General features: G+C 37.3%; 1 protein-coding gene across 1 annotated transcript in view; it reads right to left on the bottom strand.

Annotated features, from left to right (window-relative positions):
• The window catches only part of ankar (ankyrin and armadillo repeat containing), a 77,692-nt gene that overhangs the window by 15,607 nt on the left and 38,032 nt on the right, over positions 1–24,053 (bottom strand). Inside the window, exons 11-17 of the mRNA XM_072259767.1 lie at positions 20,272–20,516; positions 18,464–18,632; positions 14,860–15,101; positions 8,635–8,788; positions 6,457–6,618; positions 2,636–2,742; positions 661–783 (exon numbers count right to left, since the gene is read on the bottom strand). Coding sequence (XP_072115868.1) covers positions 661–783; positions 2,636–2,742; positions 6,457–6,618; positions 8,635–8,788; positions 14,860–15,101; positions 18,464–18,632; positions 20,272–20,516 — 1,202 coding nt within the window. The remainder of the gene's footprint in view (positions 1–660; positions 784–2,635; positions 2,743–6,456; positions 6,619–8,634; positions 8,789–14,859; positions 15,102–18,463; positions 18,633–20,271; positions 20,517–24,053) is intronic.

The raw sequence follows: 24,053 nt of genomic DNA on the forward strand, positions 1-24,053 counted from the left end.
GTTCCTCAGCATCCACATCACCGAGGATCTCACGTGGTCTGTACATACAGGCTGTGTGGTGAAAAAGGCACAACAGCACCTCCTTCAACTCAGACGATTGAGGAAGTTTGATATGGGCCCCCAGATCCTAGGAACTTTCTACAGGGGCACAATTGAGAGCATCCTGACTGGCTGCATCACTGCCTGGTATGGGAACTGTACTTCTCTCAATCGCAGGACTCTGCAGAGAGTGGTGTGGACAGCCCAGCACATCTATAGACGTGAACTTCCCACTATTGAGGACATTTACAGAGACAGGTGTGTAAAAAGGGCCTGAAGGATCATTGGGGACCCGGTTCACCCCAACCACAAACTGTTCCAGCTGCTACCATCCGGGAAACAGTACCACAGCATAAAAGCCAGGACCAACAGGCTCTGGGACAGTTTCTTGCACCAGGCCATAAGTCTCCTTAATTCATGCTGACACATCTGTATTTCTATGTTATATTGACTATCCTGTTGTACACATATTATAAATTATTATAAATTGCACACTGCACATTTAGATGGAGATGTAACAAAGATTTTGACTCCTCATGTATATGAAGAATGTAAATAATAAAGTCAATTCAATTCAATCTTATAAAATTATTTACATTGTACCAATTAACAGCTGCTTACTTCATCATCATATTTAAGGTGATTCAATACAGTCTTGTAGTTAAAGCCTTTTTTCTCCTTTAACAACTTCTGTAGTTCACTATTTCCCAACATAATGCAAGCCAAGCTGTAGATTACTTCTACCTACAGTATATACAAAAATAAATTGATAAATTATTGGTAGTTACTGTAATTGAGAAATACTTCAGTTTTGTTTTTATTATTCCACGTAATTTCTCACGATGAGTACATTTATGGAAAGTTTTCCTGGCATATTTTTTATTTTTAATTAAATTGCTGACTAAAAACCAAAAAGAATTGCACTACTTGCCATACGAACCCTAATAGAGTTTTGAAAAAAAAACAATTGCTAATATTGCTTTTTATGTGTAAATGAGGGACTTGCTTGATGTTCACTGGAGATCTATGTAAATTATTTGTTAGACTTGAAAGTGTAAATCACTATTCAGTACAGATCCACATGTGAAATTCCAACTTCCTTTCTTATCAACAAGGTGTGATCCTTACATCTCCCTATACACTAATATGAAGTTTTCCCATACCTTGCAAAATACCAAAGAAATCACAGTTAGCTATATGAAAATAAACTGAGAAAGAGATCTCAAAATATTACAAAGCAGAAGAAGATACGTGAACTAACACACAAAATAGGGCAGCTGTCTGCCTCAAGCATCATACCTGAAGCATCAAATCTTAGATGTGGGAATTTTATGACCTCTTATAATGAAAAACATCAAATTTCCATTCCAAATATACTATTTGAATTCATGACTGTTTTATGTACAGTATGTAGCTATAGCAGTCCTCAAGTAAAATCAGATCATCGTTTCATGCAGACAATGTATCCCAAGATAGTGGCTGCACTAATTTTGAAGAAAATAAATCCTTGTCACATGATAACAATTGATCATGGTTCATCCACTCCTCCTTTTGGTGCTAACTGTTCAATAAACTTAGATGATTTGTGTATTTTAGATATCTTTGTGGAGAATGAACCTTGTCATGATCTGTTTTGGGATGATCAGTTTCCATGTTTCTGAATTCATGCTCTGATTTCATATTATAGCCCTCAGAAAGGTGAGGGTGAAGGGCTGGCTAAATTATTTGTGTTTCAAAATACATACAACAAGCTTACAGCTTGGTGCAAAACAAATAAACAAGTTGATTTGCCAGTCAAGATACCATTAGAATGTTTGCCTGACAGGCTAAATGAATTTCAGGCAATTCAGAGGCCCAGAGATATGACCACAACTGATAAGGATGCTCTGAAGGGAGTACTCAGGCCTGTAGCAGTATGTAAGTGTTCTTTCAGTGCTTTCTAGTTCTACCTCCTCAAAATGCTGAACATCTTCCAAGTTCCTGGCTCTTTTTGAGCTTGTAGAATAGGTTGGACCCTTTGCATCATTTCTGAGTTAAACTAACATGTGAGGAACATTGCTTCTAATTGATTTCAAGGTTTACCAGATTGCTGTTCAAGACTGAAAAGTACCAATTGGAGGTTTATATCACAATTTTTAAACCAAGCTATTTGGGATTCCGGGCCTGAAATGAACATAAATGTCTCACTTTAACATTGAAATGAAGTCCAACATTTATTTCAAGAAGCTCCTGGAACTCCTAAATAAAATGCATTGGCAGATCAGGTGTCTGCAGCCACTGCTAAATTACTTTAACCCTGTAAAATTTGACCCTTTTTATTCTAATTGCCTCTGATACCTTTACTCTTCTCCTTATACAATCTTTTGTTTTAGTTCAAACAACTGATATTTTTCTCCTGATACAATAAAGTATAATTAAACGTTAAAGCAGCATTAGTTTAAGTATCTGAAGGCTGCCATGTATACAATGATCTAAGCACTGCAGGCACATGGGTACATGAGACAGGCACATGAGACTTCTTTTCCCCTAATACAAATTGCTCCAATTCTCACAAGTGTATGCAGTTTTACAACTGTAATAATCCATCCAGTGTTACCTGCACTTGGGGAGAATGTGTTGAAAAAAGCAAATAGCGAAGTACACTTATGCCGCCCTCTTCCACAATCTTCTGTTGACTAATTGGATTATTTTTATGTGCAACACCTACACAAAGAAACATATAATTGTTTAAATACATGATATACAGAAATAATTATTTATATTAATAACTTTATTTCTTCTCCGGAAACTGAAGTAAGCGTTGGAGTTCATCATATCCAGGGAAAGGCAAGGTGGAATTTGGCTCTTCCTTTCTCTGTCTGAATCATGCCAGCTCTATCTCAGGGGAAAGGTGAGTCATAAATATTTATTACTGACTCTCACAGTCACCTCAACCATATTTTCTCCTGTCCTTCTTCCTGAAAGAACTACAGTATTCCATTTCCTCAGTTCCTCTATTACCACTGCATTTGCTTTAGCGTTCAGATTTTCCACATGGGTGCATCTGACTCATCTTCCTTCTCTCTGAAATATGGCTTCATCTCTATGAATGCTGACAAAGGCTTTTCTACATTAATTCTTCATCCCACTCCCATGTTGACCTATCTCTCTCTGTGGCTTCCTCTACTATTACAATAAGGCTCAGCAAAAGCTTTAGGAGAGACATCCTTCAGCTGAGCATGTCACCGTGTTTTAGACTCAATGTTGAATTTCTATCTAGTTATGATACATAAAATGACAATAGTATTTTAGTTTAAGGTTTTATATAACATGATAAGAGTCAGTTGTACAAAATGTTGGTGAGATGGTACTTGGAGTATTGAGTGCAATACTGGTTGCAATACTATAAGAAGGATATGATTAAGGTAGAGAGATGCAGAAAAGATTCACACAGATGCTTCTGGGATTGGAGAGCTTCAGTTATAAGAAGGGCCGAGAATTTAGAAAATTATATGGAGTATAGATCAGATTGATAGTCACATATTTTTTCCTGAGGTAGAGGAATTTTAAACAAGAGGGCATACGTTTAAAGTGAGAGGGGTTGTGGTTAGGATTCATATAAACTAAAACATTGAAATTTGTCATTCATCCAAAAAATGATCATTACAAGATTTAAAAGGGATCTGTGGGGTAACTTTTTCAAGTGGACAGTAATGGATATATGGAATGAGCTTCCAGAGGATGTACAAGCAGATATAATTACAATACCTAAAAAAACATTTGGATAGGTACATGTATAAGAAAGATTTAGACAGAAATACACCATACACAGGCAAATGGAACTGGCTTATTTAGGCATCTTGGTGGCTGTAGATGAATTGCTGAAGGGCCTGTTTTGGTGAAATACAACTAAAGAATATTAAATTAATCTATGAGATTTTGGTTTTAGAGCAAGGTATGGAGACAGTAGGAAAAGGCATCTTCTGAAATCTTAATGGAAAAACTTGGTACCTGTATTTACTTTACTGACAGAACCTTTGATCAGAGAGAGTTCTTCTGATTTCTTTTGTTCTGCAATGACTTTGCAGGATATCCAAAGTGTGGCATCTTTATAAGGAGCTTCTAATTTAGGTAAGGCAAAATAATAAGTGTTTCTTTCAAAATAGAGATTGAACGTATCATAGCAATGTAGTTCATAATATCTGAAACTCCTACTTGAAGGGATTATTTGATTTTTGAGAAATATGCAAGGAACTATGGTGAGGTGGAACATACAGATCTCCGTTCGGGGTTGGTTGGCAGTACAGTTGAACCAGTCCAAAGCGTTATGATTATATAATAATATATTTCAAGTAAGAAATGTATTTAAAATTGAACATTGTTATAATTGTCCAAAAGCATATTGAAGGGATGCTGAAATGGATCCAATTATTCCACTTATTGAGCTTTTAATTATATAATGACTGATTTATACCTCAGATCATCTTCCCAATGTATACTCCATATAATTTGACAAGATATCCAAAAACAATGTCCTAACTTGTCTTCATATCATTACTTTACTCCACATCCAAGTCATTGCAAAACAAAAGAAATCAGAAGAACTCTCTCTGATCAAAGGTCCTGTCAGTAAAGTAAATACAGGTATCAAGTTTTTCCGTTAAGATTTCAGAAGATGCCCTTTCCTACTATCTCCATACCTTACTCTAAAACCAAAATCTCATATCTGATTTTAGCCCTTGAAAACATAGTTTTAATTTTATTTTGTTCTCTTGTTCTGATAGTATATGGTCTGCACCCTTTCTTCCATGCCTGTTCATGTGTCTGTCTAAAAGCCTCTTAAACATCACTCATACCTGCTTGTAACATCATACCTGGTGGTGCATTTCAGGCACCTACCACTCTCTGAGTAAAAAAAAACTTGCTTCATAAATCTTCATTAAACTTCTACTCTGCCATCTGGCCTTTACTATTTCCACCCTGGGAAAAAGAATAGCTATCTAACCCATCTATGCTCATAACTTTATATACTTCTTTCCTCAATATCTTTCATGAGGGTGAATCCTCACAAGGTGTCAGGCCCTGATGGTGTACCTGGCAGGGTCTGGACACATGTGCCAATAGGTTGTGTTCAAGGATATCCTCAGTATCTCACTGCTGTAGTTGGAGGTTCTCAGTTGCTTCAAAGGGGCATCTATCATACCAATGTCAAGAGAGCAGGTTGAGCTGCCTCATTGACTATTTCCTAGTAGCACTAACATTTACACACATTGAGAGGTAGGTCATGGCTAGAATTAACTATTGCCAAAGCAAGGACCAGGATTTGTTGCAATTGGCATACCTCCACAATAGGTCTACAGCAGATGCAATCTCACCGGCTCTTCACTAGGTCTTGGACCACCTGAACAACAGCAATACCTATGTCATGCTGTTGTTTATAGATTATAGCTCAACATTCAATACCATCATCCCCTCAATACTAATCAACAAGCTTCAAAACCTGGGCTTCTGTAGCTCTCCCGGGAAATGGAGCCCTGACTTCCTCATCAGGCCACCACACCAGTGTGGATTGAAAATAACATCTCTCCCTCACAGACAAAGCAGATGCAGCTCAAGGATGCCTCTGCTCTACCTTCTCTACATTCCTGATTGTGTATCTACACACAGCTCAAATGCCATCTATAAATTTGCCTATGACACAACTGTTGTTGATATAATCTCAGATGGTGACAAGGAAGCATATGGTTGAGGCCCTCCATTGGTCAGGGTCGAGCATGGATTTTACGTCTAGCCATCTACAGGATACATAAGCCAATATGCAAGAAACGGCAGTACAATATGGAGAGCAAATTGCTGTCCATGCAGCAAGCTCCACCACTCCATGCAGCTGATGAATCCAAAGGAACAGCACACACCGATACAGTTAGGCACCAGCAGCATTACAGGAGTAGCCAGTTAGCGTTGAGCTCATTGTCGGACTGCCTTAGGGACTCCAGCTCTGGATTTTTCATTGGAGTTTACTCCTGAAGCCTTCCCCATGAGTGGGTATAGCCTCAAGGCACCGGAGGTTTGAGATCTGAGTTTTCCTTCTACTAGATGAGCTGCCAATTACAGGTGAAGAGCCTCATCTGCCCGAAGTGACTGGTTTTAAGACACCAGTAACCCTCCTTTGCTCCTTCTCCTGTCAGTAGAAACTGTTCTGCTGGGGTTAGTAGCTTGTGAAGGCCAAGAGCTGGACTTGGTTATTTGAGACACACATCATTGTGAGCATTCAGTAGGTAGTGGGAGATTATCCCCACTACCTCCCCTGGCTATGACCACCTTAAGGAACAAGGAAGCATATAGGAATGAGATAATAAGGGAGAATAATTTTCAATGCAATAATTGTGCATCTCCAAGTGCCTTTAATATAATTTCTAGTAAAAAGAGTGTACTAACCAACACACATGGTACCCAGGGCAGTGATGCCACTCAACATCGTGCGCACAGATATATTTGAGCTCCGTAAAAGTCGAATCAAGGGAGGGATTCCATTTTCTGCACATATTTTGTTTTGTTGTTCCTTGTTGCACTCACTCAGGGCAATTATTGCCTGGCAAGCTAGGTAAATAAAACAATTGTTTTAATTCGATTGTTTGCTGTGGGAATAGTAGTGATCCTAACCCCTTCTGGGAAGAGATACAGAGCATTAAGGACGAAAACAAAGAGACTCCTTAACAGCTTCTACCCACAAGCAGTGAAATGTATAACACCCCCTTCCCATCTCCTGCCCCCCTCCTAAGATGGCGGCAGCTAAGTGCATCACACTTCCAGGAACGGCAGGTGTGCAATAGTCCTACCCCCGCATCCATATATTATTAATTTTGGACTGCACTCCTGAGATTTTAGAGTTTATTTTACGTATATATTCTTTGTCATGCTGCAGAACGTTGAGCTGCTAAACTGTGTTTCATTGCTCAACAATGACAATAAAGATATTCTATTCTATTCTACGTTAAAAAAAAATGTTTGATTCACATAGATATTCTCCTGAAATACAATTCAAATTGATTCATAAAAAATGTTGAAACGTTTGATAGCCAAGGCAGAAAATTCAAAAATCTTTCTGCTTTCATTAACTGTACTTCATAATGTTGTCCCTTATAGTGTATGAAAAGTAATAAAGTGGCAATACCACCTAACCTACATTAAGAAATGACAGCCATGATTAACAACCACAAATATCCTACAAGTATTTTAAGGAACATAATTATTAAAACAAATTTTTAAACAACTGTTTATGTTTCAGATATGATAGCAATTTGATGTTTTACTTACTGTGTTTGCTCATTTCATATACTTACATTCTGCAGAACGTCTAGAAGTCCAAAATTAAATAGTTATGTGCAATAAATCTGAATAAAAACTTCATTTACTTATATCCTAAATAAACCTTAACTTGAAGAATAAACAAAGACTCCTACATTAGATAGCAAATAATTTGTGCCCAAATGAGTTTCCTGATTCTACTTCTACTGATTTCATTCAGTAATTTTATATTTTCAGAGATTCTGCAGACTAGGATATAAACTAACAAATACAGATATTTGTCCTGTAGGTTTCTCTGTGGAGAACACTAATTCAAGTGAATTACTAATTTTTTCATCATTTCCTTAGGGATATTAATCTCTTTTCTGAATTTTCATTTATTTAACTGTTTAACAGCTGCACTCCCAATGAATAATACACCACAGTAGGACGGCATTCAGTGTATTGTCAGTGGTATTGTTCTTTCTCCAAATGCTTGCAAATTTTAATATATATACCTAATATTCTTTTGAACGTTATAATGCTATCTGTCCTTGCATTCTACGTTTATTTTATTTTATTGACATACAGCATGGAAAAGGCCCTTCCGGCCCTTTGAGCCACAATGCCGGTAATCCCATCCTAATCACGGGACAATTTACAATAACCAATTAACCTACCACCGGTACATCTTTGGATTGTGGGAGGAAGCTTGCCACATGAAATAAACTCTATTCACTTCCCCAATTTTCCTTTTGTTTTAATTCAGTATTTCTGGTTGTTCTCTGTCAATGGAAACATTTTTTATCATCTTAAGAAAATCCCACGTAATTTCTAACACTTTGACCAAATATCCCTTCAACAATATTTGTTGCAAGGAGACAATTTCAGCATTATATGTAATCCTAATTGTTTAAAATTAATTATTTTAGAAGGAATGACCTGACCTAGGAATCTTGAGAGAAACCTCATGAATGTGGATATTTAAATAGAAAAATATTCTCTACAAAAATTATAAACAAATGGTACTCTTTGATGCCCTTACTTCCTACACCATAGTGCAACATCTGAAGCTGGCTGAGTGCTTGGACAAATTGTATCCGAGTACTGGAAATGTCACCAAAAAGAGCACACGGGGCCTTTCTTCTTATTAGCTCTCCCTTTTATCCTGAAAACAGAACTGAGGTTCAGAGCTGGTTTGTATAGGTCATTACATTTGCACCCTAACCACAGTTGTACCATACATTAGTATCTTAGCACAATTTATAACCACATTAGAAATCTATGCTTGGTGTTATGTTTTTCATTATTTATTAGAAAACAATTTACCAACACAGTGCATTTTATCAGATGAAGATAATAGAAGATCAATGACCAAATTATAGCCAATTTCCTTGGCCATACGTTTTCGTTGTGTCAAAGTCTGTCCTGCCAGAGCCCAAATAGCTGTTGCAGCCTGTTCTCTGATCTCAATCTCAAAAACCTGAAAAAAATGGAATAACAGTGTTTCAAGTTTTCCGTTATGATATGCACATGAGAGGATTATACAGAAGTAAGTAGCAAAACTACTAATAGTTACTTATCCCTATTGCCTGCAGAAACAAGGTTCCGGTGAGCACTCTTAATCACTGCAGTTCAAACATTTAAGGTATGTTCATGTTGTTCTTGATGGGGAGAGAGGGAGGGGGAGTTTCTACTGCCAGAATGTACAGTATGTATGCTAAGGTGGTCTAAAGTCAGATACGATGGTCTTTGTTTAAAATCATCCCAAACAAGTGTGCAAAGCATGACTCTGGGCTCTAAGGATGTACACAAAAACAAATATTAACTGCTGCTGGAATTTGATCATCTTGGTGAGAGATGTCCCCTACTCTACTCAAAACCTAATTGTTTTCCAGTGCAAAGAGAACAGAGTGGATAACCCCCTTCTATAGTCCACAATTATGTGCTGAGGAACATGATGATATTTGATATAGCTCCTGCAATGGGAAAGTTCACAGTTTAAGGCTCTACACTGAGAGGCTGAAACCTGTGTAAGGACTATTGGAATGTTTGCTCAAGAAACTTATATAAACAAAATTGATGTCATGCTAATATAATGTTACTTATTGAGAATGATAACACATGAATGTACTATATTATACACTCAGTGGTCACTTAATTAGGTACACTTGTATGCCTGCTCATTAATGCAAATATCTAATCAGACAATCATGTGGCAGCAACTCAATGCATAAAAGCAAGCAGACATGGTCAAAAGGTTAGTTTGTTTTTCATGTTCTTCTGCTGCTGTAGCCCATCCACTTCACAGTTCAACATGCTGTGCATTCAGAGATGCTCTTCTGCACACCACTGTTCTAATGTCTGGTTACTTGAGCTATTGTGGCCATCCTGTCATCTTGAACTAGTCTGGCCACTCTCCTTTGACCTCTCTCATTATTTCATTATCAAGGCATTTTTGCCCACAGACTTGCTGTTCACTTGATTTATTTTTTGTTTTTCACATCATTCTTTGTAAACTCTAGAGACTTCTGTGCATAAAAATCCCAGGAAGTCAGTAGTTTCCGAGACACTCCAACCACCCTGTCTGGCGTTAACAATTATTCCACAGTCAAAGTCATTTAGATCACACTTTTTTCCTTATTCTGATGTTTGGTCTGAAGAACAACTAACCCTCTTGACCATGTCTGTATGCTTTTATGCATAAATTGGCTGATTTGATATTTGCATTAATGAGTGGATGTACAGGTGTATCTAATAAAATAGTCACTGAGTGTACAGTATATCTAGTAACTGAACACTGAGCACAGATGGATGAAATGGACTACAGCGGAAACAAAATTCCATTCCAACAAAATCAAACATCTCATGGTGTGGAATATTCTTTTCTCTACCACTACCATCAAGAACAACACTGGACCAATAAAAATGTAGACAAGCATATCAATTGCAGCACCAGACATTCCCAAATGTTAGGTGCTAAGCTGCTGAAATTTCAAGGGCTCAGCAACAGTAATGCTATTGAATGTCAGCAAGACTGTATGAATGTGAAACAGAGGAAGCTGTTTGCTCTAGGCTGAGGTAAGTGATCCAACATGTATCAAATCAGATCAAAGCTTTGCAGACTTACCACATCATGCCAAAAATAGTATAATTAAGCAATTTTAATTATAATTAATCAAGTTATAATAATTAAACCAATAATGGGCAGAGGAAACTCCAAGTACATCCCCATTCTCAATAATGGTAAAGCAGCAAACAAATACTAATGATAAGACAGAGGCATTTGCAACCACTATTAAAGGAGTTAAGTGGATATTCGTCTTGGCTTTCTTTTAAGGCCCCAGTCGTCATATTATTCAAACATCAGGCAATTTGAAAAACATTAAAACTTGTTGCAATTTGCCAAGGATTCTTTGACTAAATGCATGATCTCTACTACCAATAAAACCAAGAAAACGAAATTCCATTATCTGCAGCACCCCCTCCCCCATCTAGTTCACAGTATTTGGACATACAGTACATTGCCGCTATTTTTTGTTGCTGGGTCTAAATATTCGGAACATAATTTAATGACACTATGAAACCAACATCATCACAAGTCTGCAGATGTTCAAGGTGGTGGCTTATCATTAGCTTCCAAGAATGTAAGGGATTGGCAATAAATCTTGGTCATGTTAGAAATGCTCACATCCTCTAATTAAACAAAAAAAAGTCTAGGCTAACTTTAAAAATAACCTTTCGAAATATAAACAACCATGCAAATTATCAGACAGTATGAAGTCGGTGTTTCTAGCAAATTTAATGTGATTGCTAATACATCCAGAGTATTTAGAAGTTTTTTCTCCAAAAAATGGCAAAAACATGGCACCACTTTGAGAAGATGAGGTAAATAGTATAGAGAAAACAGATAAACATAGGATGAAGGATTTTTCACAGTTCTTTAAGACAAAGAATGAAGCTATTCTGTCCATCAAATCTATGCCAACTCAGAGCAATCCCATTTTCCCCATCAATTTTCCTTATAACCTACTCCCATCAAATTCCTCCAGATGGTATTGGATTCCTAAACTGTAGAGGCAATCTACAATGGCCAATTAATAGAATAACTGGCATGTCTCTGGGATGTGGAAGGAAACTGGAACATCCCAACATTAGGGTGCAAATATTCCTCTACCTAGCATCTTGTTAACAAATGTACAGTTACTGGAGAACAAGACAGAGGACCAAAAGAAAAGATTCCTGCATTGGAGGGAAATGAGTGATTACTGCATTTTCTGTTTTACTGAGTCATGGCTCAAAATGGAAATGCTGGATACAGCATTCCAGATAGAGGGGTTCTCAATCCATAAGATGGATGGAACAACTAACTCAAAAAAAGGCAGGAGGTGGAGGATTGTATTTCATGATAAATTCTTTGAGATTCTTGGATGTAGTGGTCTTGTTGCACTGTTGTGCTCCCAACCTGGATCATCTGATGATTAAGTGCCATCTGTTCTACTTACCAAGAGACTTCTCCTCCACAATCTTGACTGCAGTCAGTTTACATACCACCAAATGTGGATGTTAACCAAGCACCCGTAGTGAGTGCTGCAATTAGCAAGCAAGAAACAGCTTATCCGGACACCTTTCAAATTACTGCTGCGGACTTCAATCAGGCCTGCTTGAAGAAATCTCTGCCCATTTATCATCATCACCTGCAGCACCAGGGGTCCCAACACACTTGACCATTGTTACATTATGATTAGAAATGCCACTGTTCCATCCCTAGCTCACCTTTCAGGAAATCTGATTATCTAGCTGTCTTCCTTCTACCTGTATACAGGCAGAGGCTAAAGAGCAAGGCTCCAGAGGTAAGGCCAACAAAGAGTGGTCGTGGGAGGCAGAAGAGCAGCTGTGTGATTGCTTTGAGTCAGGCCACACGCAAGGACTCAACAGAGGGTCTAAACAAATACACCATGGTTGTTATGACTTTATAAAGTCAGCTGTGGATGCATGTGTCCCCAAAAAATCATTCAGCCTTTCCCAACCAGAAACCCTGGATAAACCATGATATCTGCCATCTGCTGAGGGCCAGATCAGTGGCACTCAAGTCTGGAGTAAGTAAAATACAAGAGATTCAGGTATATCCTTCAGAAAGCCATCTTACATGTGAAGTGGCAATTCCAGACCAAACTTGAATCACAGAAGGATGCTCGACAGCTATGGCAGGGCTTGAATGTTATCACCTCCAACAGGGTCAAACTGAGTGACATATGTGATAACAAGGTTTCGCTCCCAGATGAGCTCATTGCCTTTTATGCGTGCTTTGACCAACAAAACATAGAGGCAACTTCATGAACTCACACAGCCCCTGATGACCCAGTGATTTCATTCTCTGAGGGCAATGCAAGAGCATCATTCAGGAGGGTGAACCCATGGAACGTATTTGGTCTAGACTGCGTACCTGGCCAAGTACTGAAGACCTGTGCTAATCAACTGGCAGGAGTGTTCACTGATACCTTTAATCTCTCACTTTGGCAGTCTGAAGTACCGAATGCTTCAAGCAGGCTTCAACTATACCGGTGCCCAAGGAAAATGAGGTAACTTACCTTAATGACTATCGTCCAGTAGTACTTATCCACTGTGATAAAGTGCTTTGAGGGGATGGAGATAAAACATACCAACTCCTGCCTGAGGAGTGACTTGAATCCACTCCAACCTATCATCATAACAGCCAAATAGCAGATGCCATTTCATTGACTCTTCATTTAACTCTGGAACATCTGGTTAGTGAAGATGCTGTTCATTGACTACAGCTCTGCAATCAACACTATCATTATCTCAAAACTAATCACTAAGCTCAAGACCTAGGCTTCAATACCTCTTTTTGCAACTGGATCCTACATTTCCTCACTTGGAGACCCCAGTCAGTTTCGATTGGCAACATCTCCTCCACAATCAGAGTCAGCATAGGTCCATCACAAGACTGTGATTAGTCCCTTGCTCTACTTGTTTTATGCTTATGACTGTGTGGCTGAGTACAGTTCCAATACCATATTTAAATTTGTTGATGACACCCCTGTTATTTGGTGAATCAAAGGAGGTGACTAATCAGCATATAGGAGGGAGATGGAAAATCTGGTTGACTGGTACCACAAAACAACCTCTCACTCAATGTCTGCAAGACCAAGGAGTTGGTTATTGACTTTAGGTGGAGGAAATCAGAGGTCCATGAGCCAGTCCTTATCAGAGGATCAAAGGTAGAGAGGGTCAGCAACTTTAAATTCCTCGTTATCATTTCAGAGGACCTGTCCTGGGGGCCAAGTACGTAAGTGTCATTATAAAGAAAGAACGGCAGCACCTCTACTTTCTGGGAAGTTTGTGAAGATTCAGCAAGTCATTTAAAACTTTGACAAATGTCTATAGATGTGTGGTGGAGAGTATATTATCTGGTTGCATCATGGTCTGGTATGGAAACACCACTGTCCTTGAACAGAAAAGTGTACAAAGAGTACAGGTTGCAACCCAGCCTATCATAGATAAAGCCCTCCCCACAATTAAGCACATCTACATGGAGTGCTGTTGCAGGAAAGTGGCAATCATCATCAAGGACCGCCGCCATCCAGACCATACTCTATTCTTGCTGCTGCCATCAGGAAGGAGGTACAGGAGCCTCAGGTCCCACACTACCAGATTCACGAACATTTATTACCCCTCAACCATGAGGGTCTTGAACCTTACTAAACTGATTCCACACACTATGTGCTCACTTTCTAGGACTCTAGAACTCATGTTTCTCAATATTTACTATATATTTATTATTATTATTTTTTTTTTACCTTTTTTTATTTGCACAATTTGTTGTTTGTTACACGATGGTTATCTGTCCCTCTGATGTGTGCAGTTTTTCATTGATTCTACCTGTATTTCTTTGTATTTACTGTGAATGCCCACAAGAGAATGAATCTCAAGGTAGTATGTGGTGACATATAACTACTTTGATAATAAATTTACTTTGAATTTTGAGCTTTGTGCCCATGCGGTCACAGAGAAGGTGCAAACTCCAAATGGACAACATCAGTGCTCTTCATTGAACCTTGGTTGCTGGAGCTGTGAAGGAAAAATCCTACTAGCTGTGTCACTGGAGAAAGGAGTGGATGAGTGTCATGACCAGATTTCAATAAACTAAATGGGATATGACTTCTTCCCAACCAAAAAAAGATAACATTTGGAGTTTGCACCTTCTCTCTGTGACCGCATGGGCACAAAGCTCAAAATTCAAAGTAAATTTATTATCAAAGTAGTTATATGTCACCACATACTACCTTGAGATTCATTCTCTTGTGGGCATTCACAGTAAATACAAAGAAATACAGTAGAAGGCAGTAAGTCTATGTGAATATATTAACAATTTTTTTTAAATGAATTAAGAAGCATCGTAAAAATATGAGGTTTATTCCACATTTATGATCTCTTCAAACTTTTCAGATGTTGGTCCATAATGAACAAGCTATTGATCAATGCTTTAAACTGAATTTAAATTATTCAAACAAGATTTTGATTATAAAATACCTTAAGAAGCTTCAAAATGTGTTTATCGGCAGACAAAGCAAGAAATTCTTTTTGTACTGCGGCATTTTTGTCAGCTAAAACCTCCACTGCTGCTATAGCCTTTAATTGCATCTTAATTTTCCGTCCACTGAGGATTTTTACCAGAGATGGAATTGCCCCTTCAGCTGCAATTGTATCCTGATTCAATCGATTTCCACGAGCAATTTCAGCCAAAGTAACTGAAGCACAGCTCACCAGATCTTCTACATAATAGAAAATAATTCCACAAAAATGCTAAGAATCTGAGTTTCATTACACATTCTAAATTATTCATCAAAGAATATTGGCTATATATTCATCTAGCTAGGAATATAAAGCAACAGAAACTGCTGGAGGAACTCAGCCAGCTATGCAGCTTCTGTGAAGACAGAAGACAATTGTTATTTTGGGTTGAGACCAAGATCCTGTATCAGGACTGAAAGTTCTAGAAGTTATTTTGGCTATTCCCCCTTTATGCTTCAGTCCTGAGGTAGGGACTTGACATGACATGTCAACTGTGTCTCTGCCTCCACATGCAGATGCTACCTGTCCTGTTAGTTTCCTCCAGCAGTGTCTTTTCCAGCATCTGCAGTTTCTTGTGTCTCTGACTTGCCTAGTGTTGGAAACAAACAGCAGCTCTATGTAACAATCAAAAGACAACTCTTTCAGACATCAACTGATGAGTGTTTTCCAGTTACACAGGCAGTCTTAAGTGACATAAAGGTTCATTTCCTGAGAACTGTCCATTAGCTGATATTTCCACAAGTCAGAATGTCCATTTTCTTTAGCTACCAATAAATTACTTTAGATATACTTGCTATAATTCATTCATTTCATTAAATAATTATCCTGTAGTGACATGTAATTAAACTATTGGAATATATACTGCATCCAATCATTAATAATTATCATGAAACATTTTATTATTATTATTATTATTATTATTAGCTTCAAAAATTCTGTATAGGATAATTTGTGTGGTTGAATTTTCCTAAGTCTGGTCTTTGGTAACCTACAGTACACTTCCAATTTCTTGAACTTGTGGTATTATGATACCATGGTGAAAACATACAGTTGCAATATTTGTTAACATCTAATTAAAGGAGAAAGAGTGTCTTGGAAAATCGAAACTATCTATAACTTTGCCTATATTCATGCCATTTTTCCAATCATAAGGTTATTTAATTAAGGAATATATTCTTTTTCTAATAGTTAAACTGATACTCTGGAAATAATCAGGGAATTATGTATTGTGGGAAGATTGCTTCAGAGCAGGTAACTCACAATTTTCCTCTATCTGACTCATAACAAATATTAGTGGAAAAGTGAGAACTCTACTAGAAACCTACATTATCTATGTGATAAGTTACGGAATACTGTGTTAAACACAACTTACTGCAATTGAGGGGCGATCTTTATGTGTATTCTAGCAAGAAGCTCAGTAATGATATTGACAAAAGATAATATGCTTGGTGCTCTCCACCCACACACATCCAACTGTCTACCTAGATTTCTTCTTCCTTCGTGTTCATCTATCAACTTCTATCCCACCCAACTCCGTACTGTTAGCATCTTTCCTGTCCCCTCTTAGTACTGCTGCAGGGTTCAACATTATTTACACCCGCAGATGTCACTTCACCATTAAGTTCCTCTAGCAATCTGTTGATTTTTCCAGACCCTAGCACATCTTTGGTCTTCAAGTCCCATTTTTTAAAAAAATATTTTATTTATGATTTTCTGCAAACTACAACATAGAAGAAAAAAAAAAGTATAAATAGAAGGATCATTGCATTATAAACAAAAATAACAGTAATACATATCTTAACAAATAAGCAAGTCACCCATATTAAAAAAAAAGAAAAGCACCCAATCTACCCCCCCCCCATCCAACTCCAAGCCAACCGTTATATTATAAGTGTACATATTTGAAAGGACATTTGAGATAAACTTTTATCACCCCAGAACTATATATTGTAATAAAAAGAGAAATGAATACCAAAAAAAGGCAGCCTGCTACCTAATCAAGAAATCAAAGAAAGCTGGAAATGCAGGATCTAATTATCAAGGGAAAAAAGAAAAAACACCTGTCAATCTAGGTGAGAATTATGAAAATGTTCAAGAAAAGGTCCCCACACCTTATGGAACTTTATGTCAGAATTAGAAAGTGAATAGTAAATCTTTTCAAGACCTATACAAGACATAATATCCCTAAGCCATTGAACATGGGTAGGGGGAACTATGTCTCTCCACTTGAGCACTGCACGTCTAGCTAAGAGAGAGGCAAAAGACAATGTTCGTCATTTAGCCGGGATCAAGTGCTTGTCAGGGTCTCGAGAAATACCAAAAAGAGCGATCAAAGGATCAGGTTCCAATTGACAATTTAATATAGATGATAAAGTTAAAAAAAATCTTTCCAAAATTTTTCCAAAGTAAGACAGGCCCAATACAAATGGATAAGGGAGGCCTCACCTCCTTTGCATTTGTCACACCAGGGACTAATATCAGGATAGAACTTTGCCAATTTGGTTTTAGACATATGAGCCCTGTGGACGACTTCAAACTGCAGAAGACAATGACGAGCACATAAAAAAATTGAATTGACTGATTTAAGAATTGAATCCCAAACCTCAGACAACGAAAAACCTAAGTCATGCTCCCAAGCAGTTTTAATTTTATCACAAGGGGCTCATCTGAGATTCATAAATTTAACACGAATAGTAGAAATTAAACCTTTACCCAAGGAGTTCATTTGAAGAAACAAGTCTGCAACATCCTTATCAGGTTGTTCAGGAAAATATGGTATTAAAGGGCTTATAAAATGTCTAATTTGTAAATATCTAAAAAAAGTGAGTATTCAGTAAATTAATCCTTGTAGACAACTGTTCAAAAGACGCAAACCAGTTGTCTATAAAAAGATCTTCAAAACGCCTGATACCTCAGATACCTAAATCCCATTTCTATGCAATTCTGAGAGAGTGGTATTTTGTGTGCTTGTTCTGCTCAATCCACTAATGTTGGGACCTAATACTGACCACTATTTAATGAAAAATTTGAATAAAATAATATCAGTGGAATCCAATCAAATCTAACATCTATTTTCAGTCTCTAAGGATGATGACAGATGATTGTTAACCATTCCATATCGTACGTAAGATAGTTGAGTTGAGATAAAGTACCCTGTGCACCCTCTGTTATAGCTGCTTAGCTATGTTGTTTTGTACCATTCATCATTCTCTGTCAAATAGTGCCTCCTTACTCTACATGATATCAGTGGAAGGAACCTTTCACCTTTGTTAATTAATCTAGTGTCAGCACCCCTTGAAAACACAGAAAACTTAAGCATTCTTAAGGCAAGTTTTCATGTAAACTGCCTTTAGACATTAAATACATTAGCTGCAAATTAATCTCCAACATCTGTAAATTAAGGTCTTTAATTCAGCATCTTGGATACTAATGTGTGTTAAGTTCAGTCCTGGTGATGTAGGCATAAATTGTGTCCCCCATCTCTCAACCATGCACTTGGCATTTTGTTCATGCAAAAGAAAATTGTAGCTAAAATTTTCAGGAACATTTTAAAGAAGATTACCTGATGGGACATTTAAAAGCTCCACCAACAGAGGAATTGCTCCTTCCTTAGCCACTAAGGTCTGATTGTTTGGATTGTTGGTGCATAATATCTGAATGAATTTAATTACATTGATAAGCACATCTTCAATCTCAGAATTTAAAATTTTCACCAGCGGAGGAATTGCACCCTAGAAAATGAAAACAATGTGGTTCCAGAAGGGATAGTTACAAGAAGTTGCACAGCATCTAGTTAGGTAAAGTTAAAGTAACAGCAGAACCTACACATACTGGTTAATCAATAAATGTACAGAATATTTTATCTTTTTAGCAAAATTTTTCCAATATCCTCCACAGTTTATTCATATCTTTTGCCATAATATCCTGCACCAAGATGCATCTAATTTTCATGATTTTTTTTTAATCTTATAGATTAAGGTAAAGTTCTGGTAAGGTTTTAGATTAAAAACACATTACATGCCAATAACTGAATTACATGCCAGCTGAATTAATGTTGGGTGGTTAAACTCAAGTGGAAATGAATTAATTTCATTTTATCCATAATTCATTACCACCCTCTAGTGGCCACTGCTTCAACCAGAACCTCAACCACTTAAATCAAATAATACTTGTTAAAATAGCTGTATTTGATTTCGTATTTCTGTAGATTGCTGTTTTTAACTATGGTAAGTGATAGCTATAATTGGCTTTAATGTTGAGAAAAAAATTATCATCTGGTTCCACTTCCTAGTTGTTATGAAAATTACATGAGCCATGTGATTAGCTTCATTAAAACAGACAGTTAATGGGAGAAAATTGGGACCAAATGGATAAGGACAGAAGTAACTCACCTTTGAGTCATTTATCTGAATAGTGTCTAACACTTATTAAAATACCCACTTGCCCAAAATATCAGGGAACTGCTTTGCAGTTAGCATATCTTTGCCAAGGAAACTGAATAAATAATTCATTTTATGCTAAAGAAAACATCAACTTAAATGTCACACTAATTCCTCAAAAATAAGGAATGGAAGCAGACAATAAGACTCTATCATGAACAACCTTTATAGTGATACAAAGCTAATATTTTTGCATACTATTTTTGCAGGACCAGGCCTGCTGGAAAATCTTGAGTAGATCTAAGTTCGAATTCCAATTCCAATGAAGTCCTGCTTTAGCTGCATCTGCTCCTAATAAATGGTTAAACTGGAGGATATGGAGGCTTAAGAGGGAAACTTGCAGATTGATTAACAAAGGGTAAATGAGTTTTTGGATAAACTTGCCATGAATATACATGACAGAAAATAGGCATGGAATTCATTGCACCAGATAAATTATGATATGATTTGCCAATTATTAATTTTAGAGTGTACTTGGCTCTACAAAACAATAATGTATTAACATTTTGTTCTACAGAGAAATAGATAATGAATTATTGCCCATGATTCCCTGCAGAGTCTAGTTTAAAGTAGAGATTAGCAGAGGTTCAAAAACAAAAAAAAAAATCAAAAAAAAAAAGGAAATGTCATGATTAGTTTGCCTGACAGGCATGGATAGAGCTAGCATAGATATTATTTTTTATTCAGTGTACAAGATTCTGGGCATACACCGCCATTGAAATCTGTTGTTCTTTTGGCTAATCACATTCCTGTGGAAACTACTGTGACATGCAGTGGTACTAAAAAGAGGAAATAATTTTAAAACTGTGACTATTTAACCATATACTAAAATGCTGTGTGTTTTTGTCAATAGATTTGTGATATCTCCATCTACGGTAATGGAATGAACTATACTTTTTAGAACAGAATAAAATAATTAAACGTTACTTACAAGGGAAGCAATTAGACTGGCATTGTTGTCAATCTGGGCAATATCACAGAGAATGACAGAACAACGTGACTGAAGCTCTGGCTGTTGACTGTACAGTAATGAAATAAGAACTGGAATGATCCCAGAATTAATAACTGATTCACAGGCCGGCAGATAGATGGAGAGATTACACAGCACAGCAGCAGCAATACATTGTAGTGTCTCATGATTACTCTTCAACAGATCTATAAGAGGAGGAATGCTACCTATATTTTTAAAAAAAAAAGTGAAAGTTTTAAATAACTGCATAATCTAGCTTCTTAAAAATGTAGGCAAATTTTAATATTTCTGGAAAGTTTGTGATGAAATCATGAAAAGAGAACGGAATAAATCAATTCTCAAAAGGCGATTACATTCCAGATGGTTAAGAAAGATGAAATGGCCATCTCTAATGCTAGAAGTTTCTATGTCTCAGGTCAGCTCGACAAAGCATGGCATTGCTTCAATATACCTAGCTTAAAGCATCTTCAGTTTAGCTGCTTTTAGTTTAGCTAACGTTTTGGGATTCCAAGATGATAGTACCACAGCAAAACCCTGTGTCCTTCAATTCCCTTTCAGTCTTGGTTCTCATATAACATATTTAAACTACCAATTGTGGAGTTTGTATTGTTTATTTTAGGGCTACCTGTAGGACTAGGGATGCATTTTTTTCAGATAGTTAAACCACAGTATACTTACACCTTCCAAATTTTTACGAGCTCCATGAATTATCGCTAACTCTAATCATTCTGTAATGTGCTTAACTTCTAAATGCCCTCTGAAATAGCCCGTTAAGCCACGCAAAGGAAGAATAAAACCAGATGGATATCATAGCACTGACCTAGGCACCAACTTCAGACACAAAAAATTACTCCCAGTCCAGTCTATTTGCAAAACTCTCCTCATGAAAATCTGGGGTGTGATGTATAAATTGGGACAGCTGTACCACAGACTAGTTAACCAACAGTCCAACAAGTCTTTTTTTGGAGAATCATACCTTGCAACCATAGTCCCTGGTATGGATTAATCGGTGAAGACAACACATGAGTAGAAAAGAGCAGCACTGAGAGTTTGTAACATTGACTCCTGACCACATTATGCAGTATCTTTACTCATCCATGTTGAAGTTCACCTGGAAAATTGATTGACTGATAACAGCAAAGACATAGAATGTACTATGGTTGATGGACCCTAATGTCACTCATCGAGCACACCAATGACCAAATTGTCAAAGTCCCAAAGAACTTTGTTGTCAGACTAGGTAGCGGTTGAAATAATTTTCTTTTCCTCATCTTCACTGCAGCTGTGCATCATACCAATAAGAGAAGTCACTACCATGAAGACCTATGTGGTAGTGATTTCTCTTATTGCTATCATGGTCCTTGTAAAGACAAAATTCTATATTCATACGATACCTTCCACCATTTTGTAGAGCACTGTAATCATCCTAAATTAGATGGACTCAAAACTGTGACCTTAAAATTGACATCCATGAGACTCTGAATCCATTAGCAGCAGAAATGTGCACCAATACAATCTAATCTCATAACCCATTTTATCTCTCATTCTATCATTACTATGAAATTAGGAGAGTAACCTTGGGTCAATTATGGTGCAGGACTTGCAAAAGTAAAAAAAATGTTGATGCCAGTTTAGTGAAGCTGCAAGTAAACAGCAAAAATCAGTATGCAATAGATAAAACTAAATCATCTCATAACCAACAGATCTGATTGAAACTCTGAGGTCCTACCACTTCAAGACATGAATCGTGGTGGACAGTTTGGTAGCTATTGGGAGTGTAATGTTCCAATAATAAAACCATATTCACAGATAGTGGGGACTAGTCTGTGACTGCTAAAGGTGAGGTTACAGGATTTGCAATTATGGTCAGTTGGACGTATTGACTTGATTATTTATGTTAGCTTTATTATGAGATCTTAACATTGCACAGTCAATTCTATCCATTGAGTGTGATACCTTGAAACACCACAGAACTCTGGATACAGCAGAGGTTATTGAATCAGACAATATTACTGTAGTAGTACTGAAGACCTGTGCTCCAGAACTAATTGTGCCACAAGCCCAGTTGGTCCTTTACAGTCAATACATTAACATCTACCAACAATGTGAACAATTGCCTATAGAGGTTCTGTTCATGGAAATTCAATCCACAATCAGTGTGCCCTCATTTATCAGCCAAATTAACGGATAATTATAAGGTGGTCTCTACCCATCAATAGCCTTCTCACCACTTCCAGATTTGCATTTCCTGAGGACTACTCTGCTTCAGAACACATCATAGTCTTGGACCAAACATAGAACAAGGAGCTGAATTCTAGTGGCCAGATGTGAGTGAGAGCATGTAACATAAAGATAGCATTTGACTCAGTGGCATCAAGAAACCCTGAGAACACTTGAATCGATGGTCATCATAAGGGAACACTCCACTAGATGGAGTCATACATCATACAAAGGATTATGGTTGGTTAGTTTGAGGTTAATCATCTGAGTCCCAGGGCATCTCGAAAGGAGTTTCTCAGGAGAATACCTTAGGCACTACACCTTTCAGTTACTTTATCAATGATTTTCCTTTCATTGCACAGTCAAAAATGGGAGACTTTGCTGATGATTACGTAATGTTGAATTCTAATTGCAACCTGTCAGAAAACGAAACAGTCTACAATTACATACTGTAAGATCTAAATAACATTTAAACAACAGATTGTAAGTAGCAGTTAAGATTAAAGCGCTAGGCAATGACCATCCCTGGCAAGAAGGGATGTCAGGGATTCTTTCAAAATCAGTGGCATTACCATTATCAAGTCCCCTATCACCAACCCCCTGGTGTCACTATTGATGAGTAGCTCATTCAAACCAGCCACATAAATACTGTGGCTATAAGAACAGGTCAATGGTGGTTGATATGCATCAAGTGGCTCACCTCCTGGTAGCCTAAATTATCTGCAAAGCAAGTTAGGTGACAGAACCCGTTCCACACATGAAAGTCATCACCTACCTGGATTAGTGCTACTCCACCAACTCTCAAGAAGCGCATTGCTATCCTGATCAAAGCAGTTTGCCTCATTGGTTCGTCATCCACCACTTTGAACCTCAATATTGCTAGATACGGACTGCAGTGTGTACCTTCTATAAAATGCATTACACTGCAATTACTCACATCCACTACACTAAAAGAGCTCTCCAAACCTATAAGTTCTACCAATAAGAAGCACAAGGGTAACAAGTGCATGGAAACTGCAGGTTCCTCTTCAAATCATATACCATTTATAAATAAGTTGCTCATTGCTAGGTCTAATTCCTGGAATTACCTACTCAACAGGGCCACGGGAATACCTTCAACAAGACTGTGGTGGTTCACAAAAGCAGCTATCACCTTCTCAATGACAATTAGGAATGAACAATAAATGCCACTTTGTCAAAGTAGCCCATTCCGCCCCCCCCCAAAGTTTAAAAACTATCATTTTCATCTATGTATGGCTAGCATATGCTTTTGCCAACTGAGCATTATGCATTAACCCAAGATGCAAGAAACAAATTTCCTATATCACCTTAGAAGTATTTTTAATATTATGTTGTCTTAAGTTTACCAACATAATAGTTATTCAAATCTTCCTCGATAGAACTGTTATAAATATTACACAACGCAATAGCATACATAGTCATAGTCATACTTTATTGATCCCGGGGGAAATTGGTTTTCATTACAGTTGTACCATAAATAATAAATAGTAATAGAACCAAAT

The sequence above is a fragment of the Mobula birostris genome, chromosome 6, assembly GCF_030028105.1.
Source record: "Mobula birostris isolate sMobBir1 chromosome 6, sMobBir1.hap1, whole genome shotgun sequence".
NCBI lineage: Eukaryota > Metazoa > Chordata > Chondrichthyes > Myliobatiformes > Myliobatidae > Mobula > Mobula birostris.